The sequence below is a fragment of the Passer montanus genome, unplaced genomic scaffold, assembly GCF_014805655.1.
Source record: "Passer montanus isolate IOZ18808 unplaced genomic scaffold, ASM1480565v1 scaffold18, whole genome shotgun sequence".
In the NCBI taxonomy this organism is placed as follows: domain Eukaryota; kingdom Metazoa; phylum Chordata; class Aves; order Passeriformes; family Passeridae; genus Passer; species Passer montanus.
In genome coordinates, this window is record NW_024365381.1 from 12,810,550 (window position 1) to 12,831,882 (window position 21,333).

A 21,333-nucleotide genomic window follows, 5' to 3' on the forward strand; every position below is an offset into this window, starting at 1 on the left:
AGGGTTTGGAGTACAACAGTTTACTTTTTCATCTTGTATGCAATCTCAATGCAATTATAAACAAAATATTTAAATATAGCCTGCTCACTTCAACTGTACATTTTCAGAGAATGATCTGGAAGGAAACTGTTCACCTATACTCATTTTACTGATGCTGGATGATATTATTAAAGAGATCACTGAAGACAGCAATCAGACTTTCTGATGTCTAATTCATATAAGCAAGCAGGGGCTTATATTTGCTCTATCTATTGCAGTGGGCTTGTGCAAATCTTTTATTTATTTTTCCAGAAGAATTTACTAATAACTTTTGAAGAAACAATGAACTTAAGACGAACACCACAATTTCTGTGGGTTGTAGATAATATTTCCCAGATACTTTGATTCAAAAAAAAGAGTAAAAACATAAGGGTAACAAATAAAGACCCCAAATTCAGAAGCAAGACCTGACAGTTTTGTATTAGCACAAATTCCAACACAGGTAATAATTCAATGAAATTCACACAAGCCTTATTGCACATGAAATAGATTTGTTCAGTGTCAGGCTGTCTTGGTCTAAGTAACCTAAGCAATCTGGTTATTTTCTTTAACACCAAAACATTTTCACATGCATTGCACATAACTCCTTGTCTGTCAAACAATACCTGGTCTTGGCATTTGGGACAGATCCACATGCCCTTAGGAATGGTTTTCAGAGGCGGGTCCAGACAATCCAGGTGATAAACACGTGAACATGTGTCACACATCAGCAACTGCCCGCTTTTTCTGCAAACGCTGCAAAAATCCTCATGGATATCACCCTACAAAATTGAGAGGAAAGGCTTTGGGTGAGAGAAAGCAAGAGAGAAGGCAAAATGTGAACTTTGAACTTTGATATCTACATCTTAGTTGAATTCAAGGTTTACAGCACCAACTATTTTTAAGGTGATTCCAAAAGGTCAAGCCCTTTTTAGACTTTGAAACAAGAAAATCATTCTAGACGTCAGAAACACTGACATCTGCCCTCCCAAGGCAAAATGGTACAGCACTTATTACTATAGCTTCTCTTAACTACTGCTACCCCATAGCCTTTCTTCTTTAAGATTCCCTCTTTACCCTGATCTTTTTATTTGCCTGAAGTGATGAGCTACCCACTTTCTTAACCCTCCAGATTTTTGGATGTAAGCCCAACTCCACTGCTGGAATGCTGATTAGGCTGCCTCTTGCCGGTAATAGTATGTAAGAAACCCCAGCTGAGTGACTTAAAAGAACACTGTTAAATATTTAGGTCACCTTTAAAAATGAAACTGTAAGGAAAAGGTGTTGTGCTTCTAAATGAAAAAGAATAGAATGAATTATGTTCTGAGACAATTCTTTTTACTTCACTTAGGCTTCCTCAAGTTGCACCAAAACAGCTGTGACTCAAAACTTTCTCTACAGAGAGTAGATTTTTTCATCACTAACATAGACTGAGAACTAGAAAGAGAGATTTTCTAACTTTTTTTTAAAGAAAGAATTGAAAAAATGACTAGCTGTGTCTTTTAAAACAACTAGGTTTAGTTACTATCTCATTTCCATCAGAGAGAGTGCTTTTCTACAGCCATTAACATCCCAAAAGGTGGTCTGATTTTTGTTTCTTTTTCTTCTCTCTCTCTCCCCTCCTGTTTTGATTTGATATTCAGATATTTGAACAAAGGGGCATGATAGAAAGGTGGCTTGGCATTCCTAGAGGAAGCAAGGGGCATCCCACCTTCTCCTCTGACCACTGAGCTGTCCTGGCACCTCCACATGTTCAAGGCCCCATGTGGCATCTGAAGTACACCCTGTCACTGACTTACAACGAAGTTTCAGGCACACCCAGATCTGTGAGACTGCAATAAGATGTGTGTGTGGAGCAGAACTGTGGCTACACACTCTGCTGTATGAAATACCAGCCTGTGCAAGGTTTCATTTTGGCGCAGATCATCTCTTCACACGTGCAAACAATTTCTATCAATTTGGAGGGATAGCAGATTTTGCTGTGCACTCACACATTAAGGTGCCAGGCAAGAAAAATTACAGTAATCTCCACTATGGATGACAGACTACAAATGTAAGAAGAATGACACATGAGCAATCTGCTCAGGTTTTTACTTCCCAGCTCTATTGCTGATGAGACCCTTCTTCAAAGGGAAAGCTCTTCTTAATTCCCAAAGTTAACACTGATTTCATGTTTTGTAAAGGATCAATCTTCAGTGAATTTTCAGTGCCCTGTTTTGGATCCGTAACTCCCAGCGATCGTTGAGAGCTGAGTTATGGTATTACTTCACCTTTAACACCAAAGAGTTCCTCAGTGTTAAATGAAGATCTAAATTAGTGACATTTCATGCTTCGTGTGAAGTGATGTGTTGTAATCAGGCTGGGAAGAACTTCTTTCCCTCTATCATGCATTCCCTGAGTACAAGGAAAAGACAGCAGGCAAGAGCTATCATATAAGCTTAAAAAAATCCTCTTCAAGATATGGAGAAGTTTAAGAGGGGAATTCTCTCATTTGAGAAAAAAAAAATATATTCTAGAGAATTATGTATCTTAAGATGTGTTAGTTGCCACAGACCACACAATGGCCCTTGGAAACAAAGTGCAAAATATTGGTGTGCTGAAAACCAAACCTGTTATGTCTCATATCCTGCAAAAAAGAGCCCTACAAAGACACACATATGCACTTTCTTCTTGAGGGGGAGACATTTAGAAATTTAGACCCAGAATATCCCAAATTCAGCTGAGTGCTGCAAAACCTGTAGTGATACAGGTGACCAGTGCACAGTGCAGCTGATTGCACAGAGATGCCAACACACATGCACAGAATTCACAGTCCTATTCTTGGTAATGCAAAATTCAGGGCAATTCCTCAGAGTTAACAACTGTCCTTACCAAAATGCCAGCCAGTGTTTGATTCCAAAGAAATGCCCTAGGTCTTATGGGCAGTTAATAAATATATGCATAAAGGGGAGGCTAGTATTGGTGTTGTAATATGCACTCACTAATCTCAGCTTCTGAAGCAGCTTTCTGTAGGCTACAGCCAGCAGTGACCGAAGAATAATTTCAGAACAGATACCATAAAAGGTGATTTAACGTCACTTTCTGCTCTACTTCCTCTTCACAAGGGATCAGGAAAATAAATGTAAGCTTTCTGGACAGCTAACAGTTTTATTTATTTTGATAAAGTGTCTAGAGCAGCGGGGCCTGGCTTTAGGCAACTGAACCGAATAATATAGTAACAAAAGCAGCTTGTGTGCTTGAGTTTGTAATATCTGTACTTATATGTGCATTTCACTGGAATAACATGGGAAAACGACATATTCTGCGACAGGAATTGTTCATGATCATATAAATAAAGATGATAATAGTGTATGATGTAAGCGAACTAAATTATCAGAAGCAATACTAATTCTGGCATATTCTACTTTTATGGGCTTGACATTGCAATCTGAATGTTCTACAATGTTCCTCTCAATTGAAATACTGTTTTGATATAAGTGCTCACTAATAAGAAGGCATTTTGTGACCAAATACTTGAATCATCACTAAAACAGAGATTTTTGCACAATTCTTATTGCTGAGTAATTGACCTTCAAAGGCAATTGCTATTTTCCAGGTGAATGTGCCACTGCTGCATGAGGGAGAACCAAAAATAACCACGTGTCACATAACCACATTGCAAGGCAATTGCCAAATAGGAAAAGGGGGGGGAAGGGAGAGGGAAAAAAAATCCTTCCTACTGCATTATTTCCTTCCTTTTCCCAGGTTCTAGACCTACTTTCTACCCCTCCATCCTTATTACCAATCCCATCTTAAGTTTCTGCTTCATCCTCCCTTCAACATTTCCCCCTGTCATTCAGAGAATAACATTTCAGGAGAAATTCAAGAAGGCTGTTCTGGTCCACTGTGCCTCATGCCAAACGCTTGGCTTGATTTGCAATTTTCATAGGCATTGCAGAAAAGAGGGCAACAACTCATCATACTCTTTTGAGAGCTCTTACACAATAGGAAAAGACTGAGCAGTATACACATACAAGAGATGGAAAAGACCCCCACCACATTACCCAGTCCTTCTCTTGGGGCCAATGTAAACTATGTGCTCTTCAGAACATTTGCAAGTCACTTGTACTTCTTATTTTTAAAAGTCCCCAGAGATGGAGCTGTCCCATCGTATCCATGAGGGGCTATTCCACAGTCCCATGTATTTGGCTGTCAGGAAAGGGTTTTTGCAGTCATGTGCTGTCCTGCTCTAAAAAATGACTATATAAAAGAGAACCTTTTTCCTGGGTATCAGAAAATATTCCCTGGGTATCAGAATTGCATCTATTTATTTCACTGCTTCAGACACACTTGCACTACTCCTATTCCTGTTACTTCTGTTACAAGTACAGTTCAGAGGCAAGGAACTGGCCTCTATTCCCTGTTCTATGTGGTCAGTAGAGTTGGTCTCTCAGTCCATGTTCTTACAGTGGTGCAACTATACAAATGAAAGTAGAACAACCCAGCTTTTCCTTAAAAGCCATTTCAGATGGTTGGACCTCAAGTATATGCGACTGTCTTTTCTAAAAGAAGAACTGCAGAAGGAGATTGTAGCACCAGTATGAAGAAATAACCAAGCACCTTTTGATTCTTAAGCTGTGCCCTGTAAATACCAGTCTTTTAAAAGCAAGCTCTTAAATGAAAGTACACTCCAGCTCCTGAGGACTGTTTTATCCCCACTGAAAAGTCCCTACACACTTTCTGCCAAATCAGTGCCAAAGTGCTGCTCCTGGCTGCTCTGCATGATGAAGCAGTTTCCATCTATCTCTCATTATAGAAACACAACTTTTTGTTATTATGGCCTGTAACTAATATATTTCATTCTCCCCTTCCCCACCCACCCCACACCACACCCCTTGGCCCTTTTCCATGGATGACAGATTCAATTCAGTCAGACAAGATCTCAGAAACTACACAAAGGAAATGAGCTCATCTAGCCTGCCTGGTGCCTCCCAATGTTTCAATCCACTGAAGGAGTTATAAATAAAATCTCTACAGGATAACAACACAGGTGCAGGAGGAAAAAAGGAAGGGTGTTAAAAAAATGCTGGACTATTTCACTGCACTGAATCAGGACAAATGATGAGTGAGATTAAAGAAACAAAACCTGCAATGATTTTCCTTGTGCCTGTTTTGCTTAACTTTCTAAAAGTAACCCCCTCCCCAAGAGTTACTTACGTCTGTGGAGCTGGGGCTAGGCAGGGACACAGGCTGAACAGCTGCGGGAAAAGTAAATGTGGTCTCTGTCTTTTCATTTTCAGGGGAGTCAGGATAACTGGAGAGAGGGGACGTGGGGGTCAAAGCCCCAAACCCCAACACCGTGTTGTATTTAGGTGGACGACCTACATATTGACAACAGGGAACACAAACGGAAAAAAAAAAAAAAAAAGAAAGGAAAAATGATCTTACATACCTTTGGCCAGTGGTCCTCATTGGCTAGCGTGAAAAAGGAAATGATGTAGCACAGAGAGGAAGTTAATATAAAAGTCACAAGTGGAAGGACAGAAGCAAAGATTTAAACATTTTTTAGAAATCTTTAAGTAGAATTTTGCAAGGAAAGAACATTTAAAAGATGTATTTCAGAAGGAAATAGAAATAAGGTCTGTAGAGGGTCAAAGAATCACTCCCACAAAAGCAGCATGGGGACAGTTGCTACTCCTAAAAACGAGGCTATTCAGTTTTTAGGGGGAAAAATGTTGGCATCAAAGCTCTACAGAAGCTACAATAACTACTATTAAATCCTTTCTGCTGTTATCCCACACTTCCCTATCTTTCTAAGTGCCAGCATAAATCTACACAGAGGTTAAGTCCTTTATCAGAGGCCAGCACTCACTGCCCCCCTACTTTTCTTTCGCATTTTTAAACTGTCAATTCACAGATCAGCACTTTCTACCCCACCGGTACATTTTTAAAATTAGGCTACCTAAGAACAGGTCTTGTTTTCTGATCCATAACTACTATCAGTTTTAACCTACCACTAGTCTTCTACTGTAACCCACTCCAAATTCTGTGTTCTTTCCTAGACTTTCTCAGCCAAGTATGTTTGATTATGCACAATTCCTAGATACTCCTTTAGACTAGCAGATGTGCAAAATGTCTTCATAACAATTCTTATAAAATTACAAATGCAAAGCAAGACAGCAAAAAAACCCAGTATGCAACCATCATTTCTGCCTTCCTTCTCCAAGGTAATTTATAGATATGTAAACATAAAGGAGTTAGAATCTAGGAATAATTCCCCAGATCTTATGTTTACAGATTGTCAGCCTATACCTATTAACATGCTAAACCTTGCATTTAAGGTCTGGATATGTTCCAGAACTAAGTATGTCCTTGGAAATGGATTTCTGCTAGTGATGTCCATGGGTGAAATTTCTGACATGCTCAGCACCATCTATAATTAAACTAAAGCTCTCAAGGGCAAATGCTTACAAAAGCTTTTCACTCAATATATTGCTGTATTAAATTACAAAACAAATGTATACTTCCAAATCTTTTGTCAATTAAAAACATGTGCTACTAATTTGGTGCTGATGCAACATAAAGGCTCACTCACAATAGGGTGTGATGAAAAAAACCAGAAAGTATAATAGTCAGTTGCAAAAACAGGGTAAGAGAGTATCAAGTACAAATGCATGCAATCATTTTCATTGATACAGTAATTGTTCACTATAAGGTCTAAAATAAAATTAAGAAATCATTACTGGAAGAAGGAACATTTACTTATCCACAGAGTAAATGCAAAAACTCTCTATTTAAAATCTACATCATATCATTTTAAAAAATACATTTAATGTTTTTAGGGGATAGCAGTAGATTTACATCTTTTATTTAAAAACAGCATAGCTGCAGAAGTGTCACATTGTCTGCTGGACTGAAAACATGGATCAAGAAGAGCATATGTCAAATTAATAGTTCATCCTGCAGCCAAAATCCCCAAAAGATAATGGAACTGGTCAGTGCTAGGTGAGAGACTGGTTTAATTTTTTAAAAAATCTGATTTATTACTTTTTAGACAGAAAAATTAGGATAGAGAAGGTATTATGAATCTTTAAGGACTGCAGAAAATCACCAAAAATCAGGTAAATATTGTCAGATAGGTGTGATCGATGCCATGCACAAATAATGGCATCACATTCTCTCCTACACTGTTCTGTTTCACCATAAACTAAGTCTTCAAATTTTACCTGTTCTATAGAAGGATTTCTTCTGAATAATACTGCATGCCTATATGAAAGACCATCTCTCATTTTAGGCCAAGTGGCACTCTGGTTGCAGTTAAAGTGCTTAGTATGAGCACGTAGCTTTTCTCACCCAGGGTAAGTACTTTTGAAGGACCCATCCCTATTCCCAGTAAGGAACAAGGCTTTTGTCACACTAAGTTTCCTCTGCTACTCAGGGCACAGATGCTTTTTCCATAACCACTTTCTTCTTGACAGTAACAATACAATCTAGTCATTAACAAGGGGATCTTAAAAGCAGCTTCATATCACTAAATAATGTTCAAACATCTCACATTTCTAGTGAATATCTAGCAAATTGGATGGGTTTTGTTTGGGTTCTTTGAGAGTGAAACTGAAATGAAACATTGAGCTGCCTAATAAATCTTGCTATGCTAATCCCTAGAAGTCATGGTCTTTGCCTACCATGGATATTTACTGGACAAATGAAGTACTGTAGAGTCCTTCTTGTCTTGCTCTTCAAATTGACATGGGAACTACAAAGCAATGTGGAGGAAGAGGCAGTGGGCAGGGAGACAGCAGGTCTGGGTATACCTCACCTCTTTTACGTGTCCCGGGATGCATTGTGCTGTTCAGGTACGTCACTGTACTCTTCTTGCGCTGCAGGAAGAATGGAACAATTTCTGTTGGGGAACATTTCTGGCAATAACCATATGCAGTAGCTGAGGAACAGCACAGTAAGTACTAAGTGAGATTACTGGCTTTTGTGTTTTCTGAAGCACACCTTCAGAAAGGTTAGCTTTTTTACACTGCTTCTGATATCTGAACTGCTTCAGACTGATACGCAAGCAGACCAACACACATTTCCAATTGATACCAACTTTATATAGGAGAAGGCAGAAAAAGATATAAGTACCAGAAACACCCCAGTGTATTTACTATTTAAAAATCTAAGCATCGTGTCATTGCAATGGTCTTTTGAAATATAAATGATAGCTGGCCTTTCTAGTTAGAACTGAGAAAGCTTACAAGGTAGCAAGATGTTAGAAAGACACTCAAGATCAGAATGAAAATACCAGTTTCCCCCAGCAAAAGATTAATACCTCAGGCTCAAAAACGGCTCCACTGTACACTGGATTTGCTGTTGTTCTTCTTTTCCTCTCTTGTCGCTTACTTTGGATTTCTTGTAAAACAAAGCATTCAGGTTAGAAAACAGCGGATCTCAGAAATTAGATAAACTCTTCAGAATTCAGTTTGCATGTGAGAAGAGCTGCAAAGATTTCTACAGAATACCAGTCATGCCCAGTATAGGCAATTGTGTTATACTTTTAACTTCTGAAGGTTTGAAAACTAACAGCTGACAAGGAATACAAAAACACTGCTCAAGTAACTAATGAAATCACTGCCTTCTTCTCACCAAGTAATCCATGACTAAGACACTTAAAATTCATGGTCAGTATGACTGAGATCTTAAAAAAATGCCTCTGGTAACCTTGCTGATACTTAAAAATACAGTAATTGAAATGATAGGCTGTCTTTCATATAGGATTAAAAGTTTAAATTATAAATCAAATTATAATCCATTAACTCATTCATTACAAATTACAGTCCCATGAAATCATAAAATAAATGAAAAATCTAGACATAGGATACAGTAAAATTATCCATGGCATATCTTTGCAGATAGAGGGGTTGCCCAGAGGGCATTGGTATTGCCACAGATTTCTACCATCAGAGCATACACTTTCTTCCCAACCTCTGCTCTCCACTGCATAAATAACTGCTTTGTTTCAATGTCATAAGAAGAACAAAAACATATGCACAACAAACTAAGTTAGATCAAGAGCACAGACATCCCAAAGGTACTATTGTTCAAGAAAATACTGCATTTAATACAAGAAATATTTTGGAATCCTACTTCCAATTCAGAATGACCATGAAACCAGGAGCTGAACAACCAACCTAAGACATTTTTCCTACCTTCCAGGTGGTCATGAGTAACTAGTCCCAGAGACACCATGAAGGCAAGTTTCTGTGAGGGGGAAGAAAAAAGATCATGAAAAGTGCAACTGTTAGGATGAATCATTTAGAGCCTTTAAAGGTAGTTGACCAGTAACTAAGCACCAAAAACTTTTAGTGATACTTTGCTTCTATAAAGCATTTTTCATTCATGTATGTCAAACTTCTTGGAAAAGGACAGAGTCCCATTTTCTAGATGGGAGCCTAGACTGACATACTGGGAACTACCCATTGCTCACGATCACACAGTTGGCAGAGCTGGGAACAAGAGAGCAGTTCCTTTACCTCCATTCCAGTGCTGAACTGACTATTAGAAAATATCAACTCAGTTCAATTGCCAGAAAAATATTGCTCGTTTAAGGTCATCCTCCATCTATTGTGAACTACAAAGAGCCAACTCTAGCTTAGATTTGCTGTTTGCTAAGGGCTATGGTTTCTTATTTTAATGCAGGAAATGCAGACATGTAAAAATCAGAATTTTATTGTCTAATTGACAACGTTTAATGCTCACACAACAGTCAATTTGAATCCATCTACGGAAACAAACGTAGGACATTTAGCTGTAGCCAGTTCCAAAGCTCTTCATGGCAGAAAAGCTTTAAGCAATAGCCATTCTGTCCTCTCTTTCACCCCAAACTAAACTGGACTAAAACACAAGCAGAATGTGGATATATGTGATTCTTTCCTTCCTGCTCACCAGAGTAGAAATATTTTATAAAGGAAAAGAGACATTTCTTCAGCTTTGAGAATAACTCCAGAGTCTAAAAGCTCAAAGGAGTGGAAATCAACTCTGTAATCTATACTCCTGTTTGAAGGAAGTATCACAGAGAAATGACAACCTTCTAACTTACAAAAGACTTAGAAGCCAAATGCATTCCAGAACTGAAAAATGCAATGCACGGCATCTATTTAGATTTTTTATTCTGTAGCCTTATCAACTACTGCTGTCCAACAGGAACGTATGGAATGTTAAAGTTAAGAAGTCTTAAGAGAACAGAGGGAAAAATAGTTTCTGAAGGACAGTGTCTTTTTTTTTTTCTTAAAGGAAAGCTCTGGGTATGTTCTGATACCTGTGGATTTTCTTCTCGTTTTGGCTTCGGTGCAGCAGGTGGAGTAACTGTACGACTTTCTGCTTGCTTCTCTTCTGTTTCCACATGTGGTTTAATAGTCTGCAAGAAGAGTGTTTCTCACATTCAGTGATAAGAATGACTTTTTTTACTTTGACTATTAAAGCAAAACAAATACTTTTGCAGATACAGGAGAGAAAATGTTTAAAGCTGACAGTGTACTAACAAAGACTTAATTGAGGAATCTGATGTGAGAGGAATGTTAAATAAGGTATTTTCATTTAACAAAGAATGAAACAGCCTTGTCACCAATCCATTACCCCACACAGCCACACAAGATAAAACAGTGATTTTAAGAGTTAACTTCTTTAGAGAAATCACCATAACATATGGGAATAACAGACACTTCAAGAAAACTCATCCCATATCAAGACTTCCACTTAAAAACCATTCTGCATGGCACGTACATTTTGTACTTCTCACTCCTCAGTCTTTGTATTTTATAGAATTATGAATGGCTCAAAACCTGTCTCTCTGAATCCCTCGACGTCAGATTTTTCTGAAGCCTTTTTATTTTCTTAAGTGATAAATCTTCTGCATCACATTCCTCAGCCTACAGCATAGACGTTGAGGCAATAAGCTGAGTAAGGTGAGCTACAGACAGATAAACTTTTCCCCTTTATGATATGGAGAAACTATACAGAAAAATTAATGTGTTATTGAACCACTACCAATCTTCTATGTTTTTCCATAGTTGCCAGTAATTATTCAAAGAGCAAATTAATATTGCTGACATCAAAACAAACAGGCATCAAGTCAAATATTGTGGAAGTACAACTTCACATGGAAAGGACACACATTGCTGAGTAACCTGTGCAACAGCCCTGAGGTATGCAAGAACCTACTCTTGAGACTTCACAAGCAGAACTGAGCATGAGCACAACTTTCATGCACATGATTTTCACAGTCTCCATAAGTATTTCAAAAGCAGAAAGAAGGTAACTTCAAGGCACATTAGTCTAGGAAAGAGTTATAAGTGACATAAATACTACTATTATCTATATTAATTACATAAATATTATGTGTTATAGCATGCCATATAGTATACAATGTTACACTATTACTAACATACAATATACAAAAGAGTTAAAAGTGAATCAGAGTATTGCTTTACTTGAACAGACTGGCAAGGACTCCCAGTTGCAATCCACACTGACTTAAGTAATTTTTATTTTACAGAAGTATTTTCTGGAGAAAGACTTTAAACATACAGAATTCTCTGCTTCTGAAGGTCTCCTTTCCACTCATTCAATCCAATTTAGACACAGGGAACTATCAGACTTCAGAAGCTGAGTGAGATTATTTTGCCTCCAATCACAAGATTGCAAGATCAAGGGATCACAGAAGAAATGGCTACATTTATCTGATTAAATATCCCTACAATTTTGTGCCATTTTTACCTTTCACATAATCACCCTTTGAAAAACAAAAGGGCTTGATATGAAGATGGATTTCAGCTTGTACTTGTTCTTCAAGATACTTGTCAAACCCTGCAATGTAGCCTGCTTATGAACTACTGACATTTAAACAGTAGAGGGAGCATAAAAACACTGAAGCAGGAGAAAAAGGTGCCAATGGCCCATATCAAAAGAAATGGTAACATCTATCCCAAGAGCTGCAAGTCATTCCATAATCTGTACTGACATTGAAACATGAGTATCTCCAGCGTCCACTGAAAACTTTTCCCTGGCTGTCATCCTCTCCAAACCTGCCCAGTAAAGCAATAAACCCAGCACCTTGCATTAGTAGACACTTTATCTGTACCTGTTTTTCAATGTTTGGTTTGCTGATCTGTACAGTCTGAGGCCCAGCGAGCCTGGTACCCGGTGCTGCTATCACGATGCTGGTGAGCTGTGCCATAGGGAAGGTTTTGGCTATGGTTGCTGTCTGCCCGTTAACTACACGAACTGGATGGATGGAGTTCTGAGAGTTGGGTAAAGAGGTGGGTGTGAACTTTGTTGTCAACATCACAGGCCTCTGAATAAGCTGAGGAGCTGCAAGCATTGGAGGAGGTGCAGGGGCAATAGGAATGTTATTTTGGGCAACTGGTTTAGGTCGAACCTACAAAAACAAAATAAGAAAAAGAGAAAAAAACCCCAGAGATTTGTATATCAGTATTTCAGATCAACTTTTTACTAAGTCTTTCAATTCATCATGTATAATCTGCAGGAGGCTGCTGGATTTTTTTTAGATAACGTAATTTTTAGCATACTGTCCTAAGTATGTTAAGAGAAAAAAGCACCACATTTTCAAGCCTACTTACATAAAACCCATCCATAACATTTGCATATATAGTCACCATCCCTGAAATGGTATTTGGATGCACAGATACTTACACAGAATGTTTATTGCCAAATGCCTTATCTGTATCTAAATTAACATCTTGGTTTTACAGGCCAAAAAAATCCATGTGATATTTACAGGCACAGCTGAGGCGCTCATATTAAAAGTGTTTCAGGGCTTTGTCATGAACCTCCAAGAAATTATGAACAGTTGACTGTGCCCTGAAACAAATAATTATTTTTTCCAGCAAATACCTGTTATCTGTCAATTCTATATATTATTTAGATACCTGCACAACCAATCTTGATAAGCAAAAAAAGTGACAAGATTATATATTAATCCCTTACTGAAAGTGCTGAACATACAGGTAAATGCAACCATTTCTCTTCTTGAACAAGAAAGAAAAGAGCCACAAGAATCTTCCAAAACTCCATCACCAATACTTGCTTATTTCCTGTCCCTGTTAAGTTGGTACTTTAACAATGGACTTAAAATATCATTACAGAGCACAGAAGTAGAGCACATTACTTTAAAAATAAAGCTCTTTCTTTCCTTATTTGATTCCTATTGTCCTATCCACCTGCAATAATCCATAAAGCATTTTACCATTAAAAACTAGGTCACATTCCAACAGACCTCACCATACCCAAATCTTAATCAGATACCAGCCTTTACTTTCCTTTCTCACTTTGCAAAAGATTTACTTTTATTCACAGAATCACATATTTCATACAAATTAAGTAGTTCATACAAGATATTATTTTTTTACACAAAGAAGCAATCTGTGTCCTCCCCAAACCATAAAAAAAAAGTGAACCACAAGTTTTACTACTCAGCTGAAAACAGAGGTCGCTCTCCCTTGACATACAGAAATACTTGGGAATAATCTAGAGACATCTCTTTTTTTTTTTTTTTTTGGTCATGAGCAGCAAGCAGCAATTACAGCAATTTAAGGCCTTGAGTGATGCTTTAATTTTGATGACACCTATTCCATGGGCTCATTTCACTTATTGCAAACAAGATCATATATAACTATCACAAGCAAATTTCATAACTACAAACTCATACAGGCTGGAGGGTGGCTGAGGAGGTCTGTAATTTCACCTCCTGCTCAGAGCAGGACCATCACTAACTGCAGATTGGCTGGCTCAAGGCTTTGTCCAGATAAGTCTTGTAAAACTTCAAGGATGGAGCTTTCACAACATGTCTGTCAAACCTCTTCCGCTCCTAACTGTCCTCAAGGAGAGAAGTGTTTCCTTATATGCAGTCTAAAAGCTACCTGTCCTAATTTATGAGCATTTTCCTGCCAAGCACCTATGTCTCCAGCTTCTTGTTTATTTCCTTGCTGATACTGGAAGCAGCACTGCTGTTAGGGTGCCTCCAAAGCCTCTTCTCCAAATCTGAAAAGCCCAGATTCCTTGGCCTCTGCTTATAAATTCCTGCCCTGCCAAGCTATCCTAGTGGCCTTCCTTCCTATGCTCCATTCAAATTTATCAACCAGGGATTCCAAAACTGCAGGGTGTTTATTGGACTCAGTTTTACGATTGCTGAGGAAAGAGTCTTCCCTGAATCTACTGGCTGTAATCCTGCTGGTATACGTCAATATGCTGGTAGGTTTCTTTGCTGTTGGGGCACATCACTCATTGACCTGCTGCCACCCAAGACCTTTTAATCTGTGCAACTCCTCAGCCAGTCACTCCCCAGCCTGTACCTGTGCAGAGAGTTAGTCTATTCCAGGTACAAGACTGCCTTTTCTCATGCTGAGGCTCACGAAATTCCTGCTGGCCCCTTCCTTTATCCTGTCTAGGGCTGTCTGCACATCAGCACTGCATTGAACAATATTGACTGCACCCTCAAATTTGTTATCATCTGCAAACCTGTTGAGGATGAATTGTCTTCTCCAGCACATCAGCAGTAAACACCACACAATGCTCATCCAAAGTCTTTTCTAGCTATGCTATAATTAAGTTCCTCCTTCTATTGTTTGTTCTCTCTGTACTCACCTGTGGAAGAAAATTTGGACGAGGAGTAAGTCTGGGAGGAGGGATGAACTGCGGCACTTTTATGGGCTGAGGCGTAGCCTGAACCTGCTGTAAGAACATGAAAAAGCTCAGTAAGAAGTAAGAGAAAACTTTAGCTTTGAAGTTTTTCACCAAAATCAACATCCCGAATGTACTTTCAGACCTGATGTCCTCGGTTTTCACTCCATAAATTAGTTTTCATAGCAAGAGGTTCCTCATTAGAAATGTATTCAAGACAGAACTAAACCTTATTTTCTAGATCCTACACACCTTGCTTCATAAATTGCAGGCATATTTCCTTTTAGTTCAACTGTACTAACTATTGTGCTCTGCAATCTTAAACCATTTCATTAGATGATAATAAAAACTCGTATTTGTTTCAATCATTAAAAAATGGCATTACAACAGACAGAAAATAGTAACATTTTGATGTTCAGCTATATGAGCTATGGTCTTTCCATAGTGAATGACACACAGAAAAATGAGAGAACATCTCATGCAAATAGCAAAGATTTGGAAGTTACAACTCTTTCAGCAATATTAATGACAGTGTGAGGGGCTCTAAATACACAACTTGAAATTTTCAAAAGTAGGCCATTCATTTGAAACAATTAAGATCTGATTTTAAGGAAACCTAAGTACTTCCCTGAAAGTGTAACTGAAATCAGCTGCATGGAGCTGCCACACGATTAACCACTGAATAGCATTACCAGCTACCAAGAGTACCTGGGGAGATTCTCTGAAATTAATGTCAATGTTATTTTATACCCTCCTATACTTCTGTCCACCCACATAAGATTGCAATTTTCTTCAAAAAGGTCTTGTACTGATTAATTAGTTATCAGGAAAATATTCTGATATTTTTGATGACATTTGCTACAAAAACATAAATCATAGACTAGTATTAAAATAGAATTACCTCCTCAAATCAAAGTTATTCAGCAAAGAAATGAAGTACAGACACAAAGAACAGATGACAGTGGTGCAAGGGATAACACAGGAAAAGAGAACAGTAGAAAAAACTCCACTCAAATAGTCTTCTCTATTCTGATCACAAATATATGCCTCATTAGGAAGCAAAATTACTTCCATCTGCATTAAACTGTATTTTAATAAATACAGATAAATTGGATTTTGTTTAATAAAGCCAGAGCCTTTACTTCAGAAGTAAAATTTCCCTGTCATGTTGTTACATAATGCCTGGTTTCCAGACCAAGAAGCCTATATAATCCAGTTCTGAAACACTGGGTCTTTTATTTCTAGGTGGCTAACTATTCTGGAAAAGACTGTGTGTTGTAGCTAAAGCACAAAATTTGTATTTCCAAATACATGTATTTAAAGAAACAGCATCTGTTTATGTGTTTGAAAACGTGCTGAATGAAGACACGGTAGTGGGCAAAATTAAGGGATGTGTCTAATATCGGAGACTTTCTCATGCAAAGGGAACAAGAGATTGATTCAAAAAACCCTAAGACAAAGACCCAAATTGATCAAATGAAGAAAGCCTGTCATCTCCTTTGCCTAAGAAAAGGGTAAGTATTCTGCAGAGCACAGCCATACAGATTCAGTAAGGGCAAAGCATTCACTACTGCTCCATGACTACAGTTACTAACAGGGGGAACTTTACACAGAGGCGATGACAGCACTGATTTAATTCTATAAAGCAGAACAGTAATAACAACCCACATGGAGAGAAGATGTTTTTCTTATAGACTATCACTTCAGCAATGTCAGCTAGTGAAGACTCACACCATGCCCCTACTATCCTCCTTTCTGTGAGAAACCCTGACTGTTTATTTCTTTCCAATAGCCCTCTTGTTAACCAAACCCACACATATCTGCAGGGCAAACACATGAAACGCTTACCAAAGTTACTGTATTTTTTGTCACTATTTGGACTGCCTCAGCTCCTGGCCCAGTGACCTTATTTGTTGTCTGGAGGTTGACTGGTGCATTCTGCGCATCAGTGCTGAGGACTGCTTTCTGATTGTTGTTGATAGCAGTAACCATGGCAATGGTAGGTCTCTGACCCACAACAGAGGCAGGCATGGTCGCAGTTGCTGCTTTCAAGACGAGAGGTAGTGTCTTAGTGGTGATCATAGAAGCTGTAGTTACAGTTTTCTAAGGGAAACAGAAAATACACTGTAAGAGACAGAGACACTCCGTATCAGACAGGACGTGGGTTGGTTAGTCAGAAACAATAGACAGCATGAGAAAGAAAAGGCAGCTCTGAGCCTATCTACCTGCTGTTCAGACAAGCACATTATCTTATGCCTCTGAAAACTAGATAGATAGAAGAATTCTCATTTGAGGCACCTATTTGGTCTGTTTTAATCACCTGCAGCGTTGCAGATTGAATCAAAACAAATTCCTGAGAAAATTACAATTAAGTGTTAGCAGTGGCATATGCATTTTGGATCTTTTAGTTTCATATTACTTCCAAACATGCACTGGCAATATCAAACATTTAAGGTGGAGGTTTATGAAACACAGCAGCAAACTAGCTTCTCACTGAGTAAAATTCCTATTTTCAAATGGAAACTGTAGTTACAGTGATCCTCACAATCAGAGGAAGAGGGGGAAAAACATTCACAAGCTGTTTTTTTTTTAAATACAAAAATATAATTTTTATTTTGGGCATCCCAGTCTCAGCTTTAGTGATACATACAGTTACCTCGGACTGGACTTTCTTTCCTAAGAGCATCAGAAGGGTTGTCCTGAAGTTGTAAGAGCTGGCCGTTAGTCTGCCCAGCTGCAGGCAATTAAGTTTAGCTTCTGTTGAATGGGGTAGTTTTGGAATATGTATTTGACACCATGATTACTCTTGGGCAGCTTTAAAAAAAGTGGTTTTGAATCATGTAACACCAGTATTTATCTGAAATGCCTCAGTACATCATGCCCAAAATTCTAAAGTTGAAGCAACTATCATTTCACAGTTTTGTTTTAAAATACACTGTCTTCCAAAATGCTAAGGCAAATGGACTTTACAAATCTCATTCAAAAAGCAACAAGGTTAGAGTCTCCATATAAAACCAGAACACAATGCAAACAGAAAACTCATGACATGTGACACTCGACAGAATGGCAAATGATCTTGTTTCTTTTCACTTTGGTGTAAAATATCCATTGCACCAATGGCACTGCATTTTCAAAATTTTAGTCACATGATCAAATGCTTTTAGTACTAAATAACCACCATTCCCTCCTGATGACAGCTCTGTGTTCTACAGAGGAAAATATGGAAAACCAGGGATCAGGCAGTCTTTGTGTTCTGAACATGCGTGATTTAGACTACTTGACTTTAATCATACAAGACCTTTATATTTTTTCTAATAAAATATTTCCAGTTGAATGCTTCAGTATTTTCACCAATACTGTTCCCTTAAACAAAAACAGTTTACCTTCACACCTCTAATTTCATAATAATTAAACTATGTCCCCTAACTGTTAGTTATACACAAGTGTGAAAAAATCACTGCATAATGCAAATCAAAGGATAACTTATGCTTCAGTTTCATACATTTATGAAAAATCCAGACATAATTAAATTGTCCTTGTTGCAACACAATTTTCTTAACTTTTTATCTGAGATCTAACAAGCTTATCAACTTCCGCTGCTCCTTCCCCAAAGCAAGAGGCTCTATTCCTATAATGCAGTAACAGTATTCAAGCTTTTCCAATGAGATGTAACGTGGTATCACTTTTGCAAGCATTACATTCAACCATAAATGTTTTAAAGAAAGGTGTAATCAATCATGTAATGCAAGACTGTGACTCTTCCAAGGGGTTCTACTAACTCTGCAAGTCAAGTACAGCTTCAGTCAGAAGATCAGAGCTTGAATATCCCTGTTACTTTGCTGAGCATTAAATAGATAATTTATTCTAAAAAGTAGTCAATGCATTAATTCATATTGAAGCTGCATTCATAGTGAGTCTGCATTATTGCACATAATATTGCAATAACATGACCGTTTAGCAGGCTTGTTGCTTATGAAAATTTTAAAAGACCTTTTTACTGGACATAGAATGCATATTAAAATGTCACTATTAATTATGGCATATATACCTGGATTCCTAAATTTGATTTCTCTGAAAACAACCACCGAAAACATTCTCTGTAGTAACACAGCCTAGAAAAATGTGTTATTTACAAAAGCAGGCATGAACAAACTGTTCATAGAGAGACAAAGTATTTCACCTTTCTTTGCAGAAAGAGATTGAGAGACAGTAAGACAGAGGCAAAACCTTAGATGCAAAATGTGCAGAAACAGGTGAGGATACTTCACTATTTTAACAACATAAATAAAACCAGAAAAGTGTTAAGAATAAAAGCTGGCTTATTTATCCAAGGGACAGAACAAACTGCCTTCCAATTTGTAACTACTTTCCAAGTACTACTGTACCAATGGTAGTCAGAAGAGTGTAGCAGTTTTTTGACTCTTTCGCTAGAGGGCTCTTTAACTTTGAACAAAACCTCAATTTTCACAACCCAGGAGATGACCTGGAAGTTAATGAGTGAATTCAAAGTGTGGAATACTGGAAAACACACAAAACTGTGCTTGCTGCTCTCATGTTTCCTGACTGAGAAACAGAAATCACTGATACAACAGTGATCCATTGTTTGCCTATATAAATACTTTAGGACAAAGTAATATTTGCTTCTTTGTTCTATTTTAGCTTTGATGTTGCTGCTCAAAATGCATTTTCCTTAGTTAGGTTTGCTTCATTTCTTCAATGTACTTTTCTCAAAACTACAATTACCTAAGCTTCACAGAGGCATTTCACAGTGCATCCAAACCAGCTTGCTGAGTTAACAAGAGAACTAACAGCCCAACCATTTCTCTCTTCTCTGCTTTCAGAAAAAGGGAAGATGAGAATCACAACTGGTCAAAGCTGTGGGTGTGAGTCACTGCAATGTGCATAAAGCAAACTTCATAGGTGAATTCTGTCATCTGCCCATCTTACCATCAGGTAAACATAAGCTCCTAAGATTGCATCAATGGGAAGAAAGGACTTCATATACACTTACACCTCACCTCCCTGCATTTTCTAGCTATTTTATTAGCACATTTTTGTGAATTCAAATATCTGAACAGGAGAAACTTGAAATTCCCCTCTCAAGCAAACCACTTTCTCTTTTGAGTTCTGGGATTATGTCCCTAATCCTATACTCTACTGAAATTCAGTTCACCTACCCAATAAAGATCCTATTTTGTAAAACTTTAACTCTGCAATTAACACTGCATACTTTTAGACAAATCCTTGAAAATTCAGGTAGGTATTATTCAGTATGACCTACATCTGTTTAAAAAGCACCAAGCAGAAAGAAGGAACTGTTTCCTTGCATTTTGTTCACATTTGTAGAGGGCATTTTGTTAGTCATTTAAAAAGAAAGGATTTTAATCTTATACCTCATACAGAATGTGAAGTATTTACTGTTTCTTGAGACCTACTAGGTATGGTCAGACACATTCATGCACCTAGGAAAAAGGCTCATTTGCTAAACTTTCACTTATTTTTAAGAAAGGTGATACACACCCACCCTTCTTTTCTGGGGGGTCATGATTCAACTTTTAAACAGCACATTGTTTTTTAAACTCAGATTAGAGATTTTTGCCAAAAAACCCAAAAGACACATATCTGCATAATCACAGAAGAAGAAATTAATTTGGTACACTAGCAGGCATAAGTGAAAGTTTGCAGTTTTCTCTCTGCACTTTTCTTTTTTTTAATTTTCAGTGAGCTTCACCTTTAGTAAGAAAAAGAATTGCAGCTTTTTACCTGTGATCCTATCACGTTTGGAGAGGGTGCCGTGGACTGTTGCTGCTGTTGATGGTGATGTTGCTGTAGCTGTTGTAGTGGTTGTGGCTGTGGTGTCTGTAGTTTGTTTTCTGACTGTGCCAATGGCTGTATTTGAAATTTACTGTCTGGCTGTTCCTGCTTCACTATCAAATTCTTCCGAAGTTGCTCCACCACTCTTTTCTACCAGATAAACAAAATCATAAACAGAAATGATAACAGTGATTTAACTGCACATACTAGAGAAAACAATAACAATTAAAGATACATTTATTTCATGTAAATAAGGAACTGCTCAGAAGCTTAGTGGGACTTCTCTTTTTGGAATTTTAAGTATTGGTGTTATCTAATAGGCACAATCTAAAACTGGCCACAGAGGAGTATTACAGCCCAGGAGGGTGACCTCACTGTTCTTGTAGAAACCTCCTGACCAAAATTCAGCCTATTCACAAACCACTGCAAGATTTCAGAAACCTGTATTTATATGATTCCACATGCTTTGACACCTTCAAACACACATGCCCCTAAACACTGACAAAAAAGAACTTTGGGTTGAAGCCTCCCAGCTGACTTCAAGGCAATAGTCATGTCATTTTGTACTAGGCATTGAAACTGAGTGAGAGACAGTGCAAAGTGGAGATCAGGAAGAGCATGGATTCATGGTCCTTCTCTTCAATATTATTATCACTGAAAAAGAATCAGAGAGCACTACCTACAGGGGAAGAAAATGGCACAGATCTATTTCTTCCAGCTTAGGGGCTTCATATAACATTTTAGCTTCCATTAAAGTTTGAAATTATTTTAAAAGAGGTCTCTTCTGGTAGCCATTGTGCACCTTTAGACAGTAACAGGATTTAAGAGCAGATC

At 37.9% G+C, this 21,333-nt stretch overlaps 1 protein-coding gene across 10 annotated transcripts in view; it reads right to left on the reverse strand.

Annotated features, from left to right (window-relative positions):
* The window catches only part of PHF21A (PHD finger protein 21A), a 132,211-nt gene that overhangs the window by 12,328 nt on the left and 98,550 nt on the right, over positions 1-21,333 (reverse strand). For 3 of the 10 annotated variants that reach the window (XM_039705225.1, XM_039705226.1, XM_039705228.1), the window contains 10 exons: positions 20,449-20,649; positions 16,534-16,788; positions 14,650-14,736; positions 12,128-12,424; positions 10,307-10,405; positions 9,198-9,249; positions 8,321-8,400; positions 7,817-7,877; positions 5,215-5,378; positions 645-800 (listed from right to left, as the gene is read on the reverse strand). In XM_039705225.1, the coding sequence (XP_039561159.1) occupies positions 645-800; positions 5,215-5,378; positions 7,817-7,877; positions 8,321-8,400; positions 9,198-9,249; positions 10,307-10,405; positions 12,128-12,424; positions 14,650-14,736; positions 16,534-16,788; positions 20,449-20,649 (1,452 nt within the window). Of the gene's footprint in view, positions 1-644; positions 801-5,214; positions 5,379-5,449; positions 5,473-7,816; positions 7,878-8,320; positions 8,401-9,197; positions 9,250-10,306; positions 10,406-12,127; positions 12,425-14,649; positions 14,737-16,533; positions 16,789-20,448; positions 20,650-21,333 lie in introns of all 10 variants that reach the window. The other 7 variants (XM_039705227.1, XM_039705229.1, XM_039705230.1 and 4 more) reach the window with 4 other exon arrangements.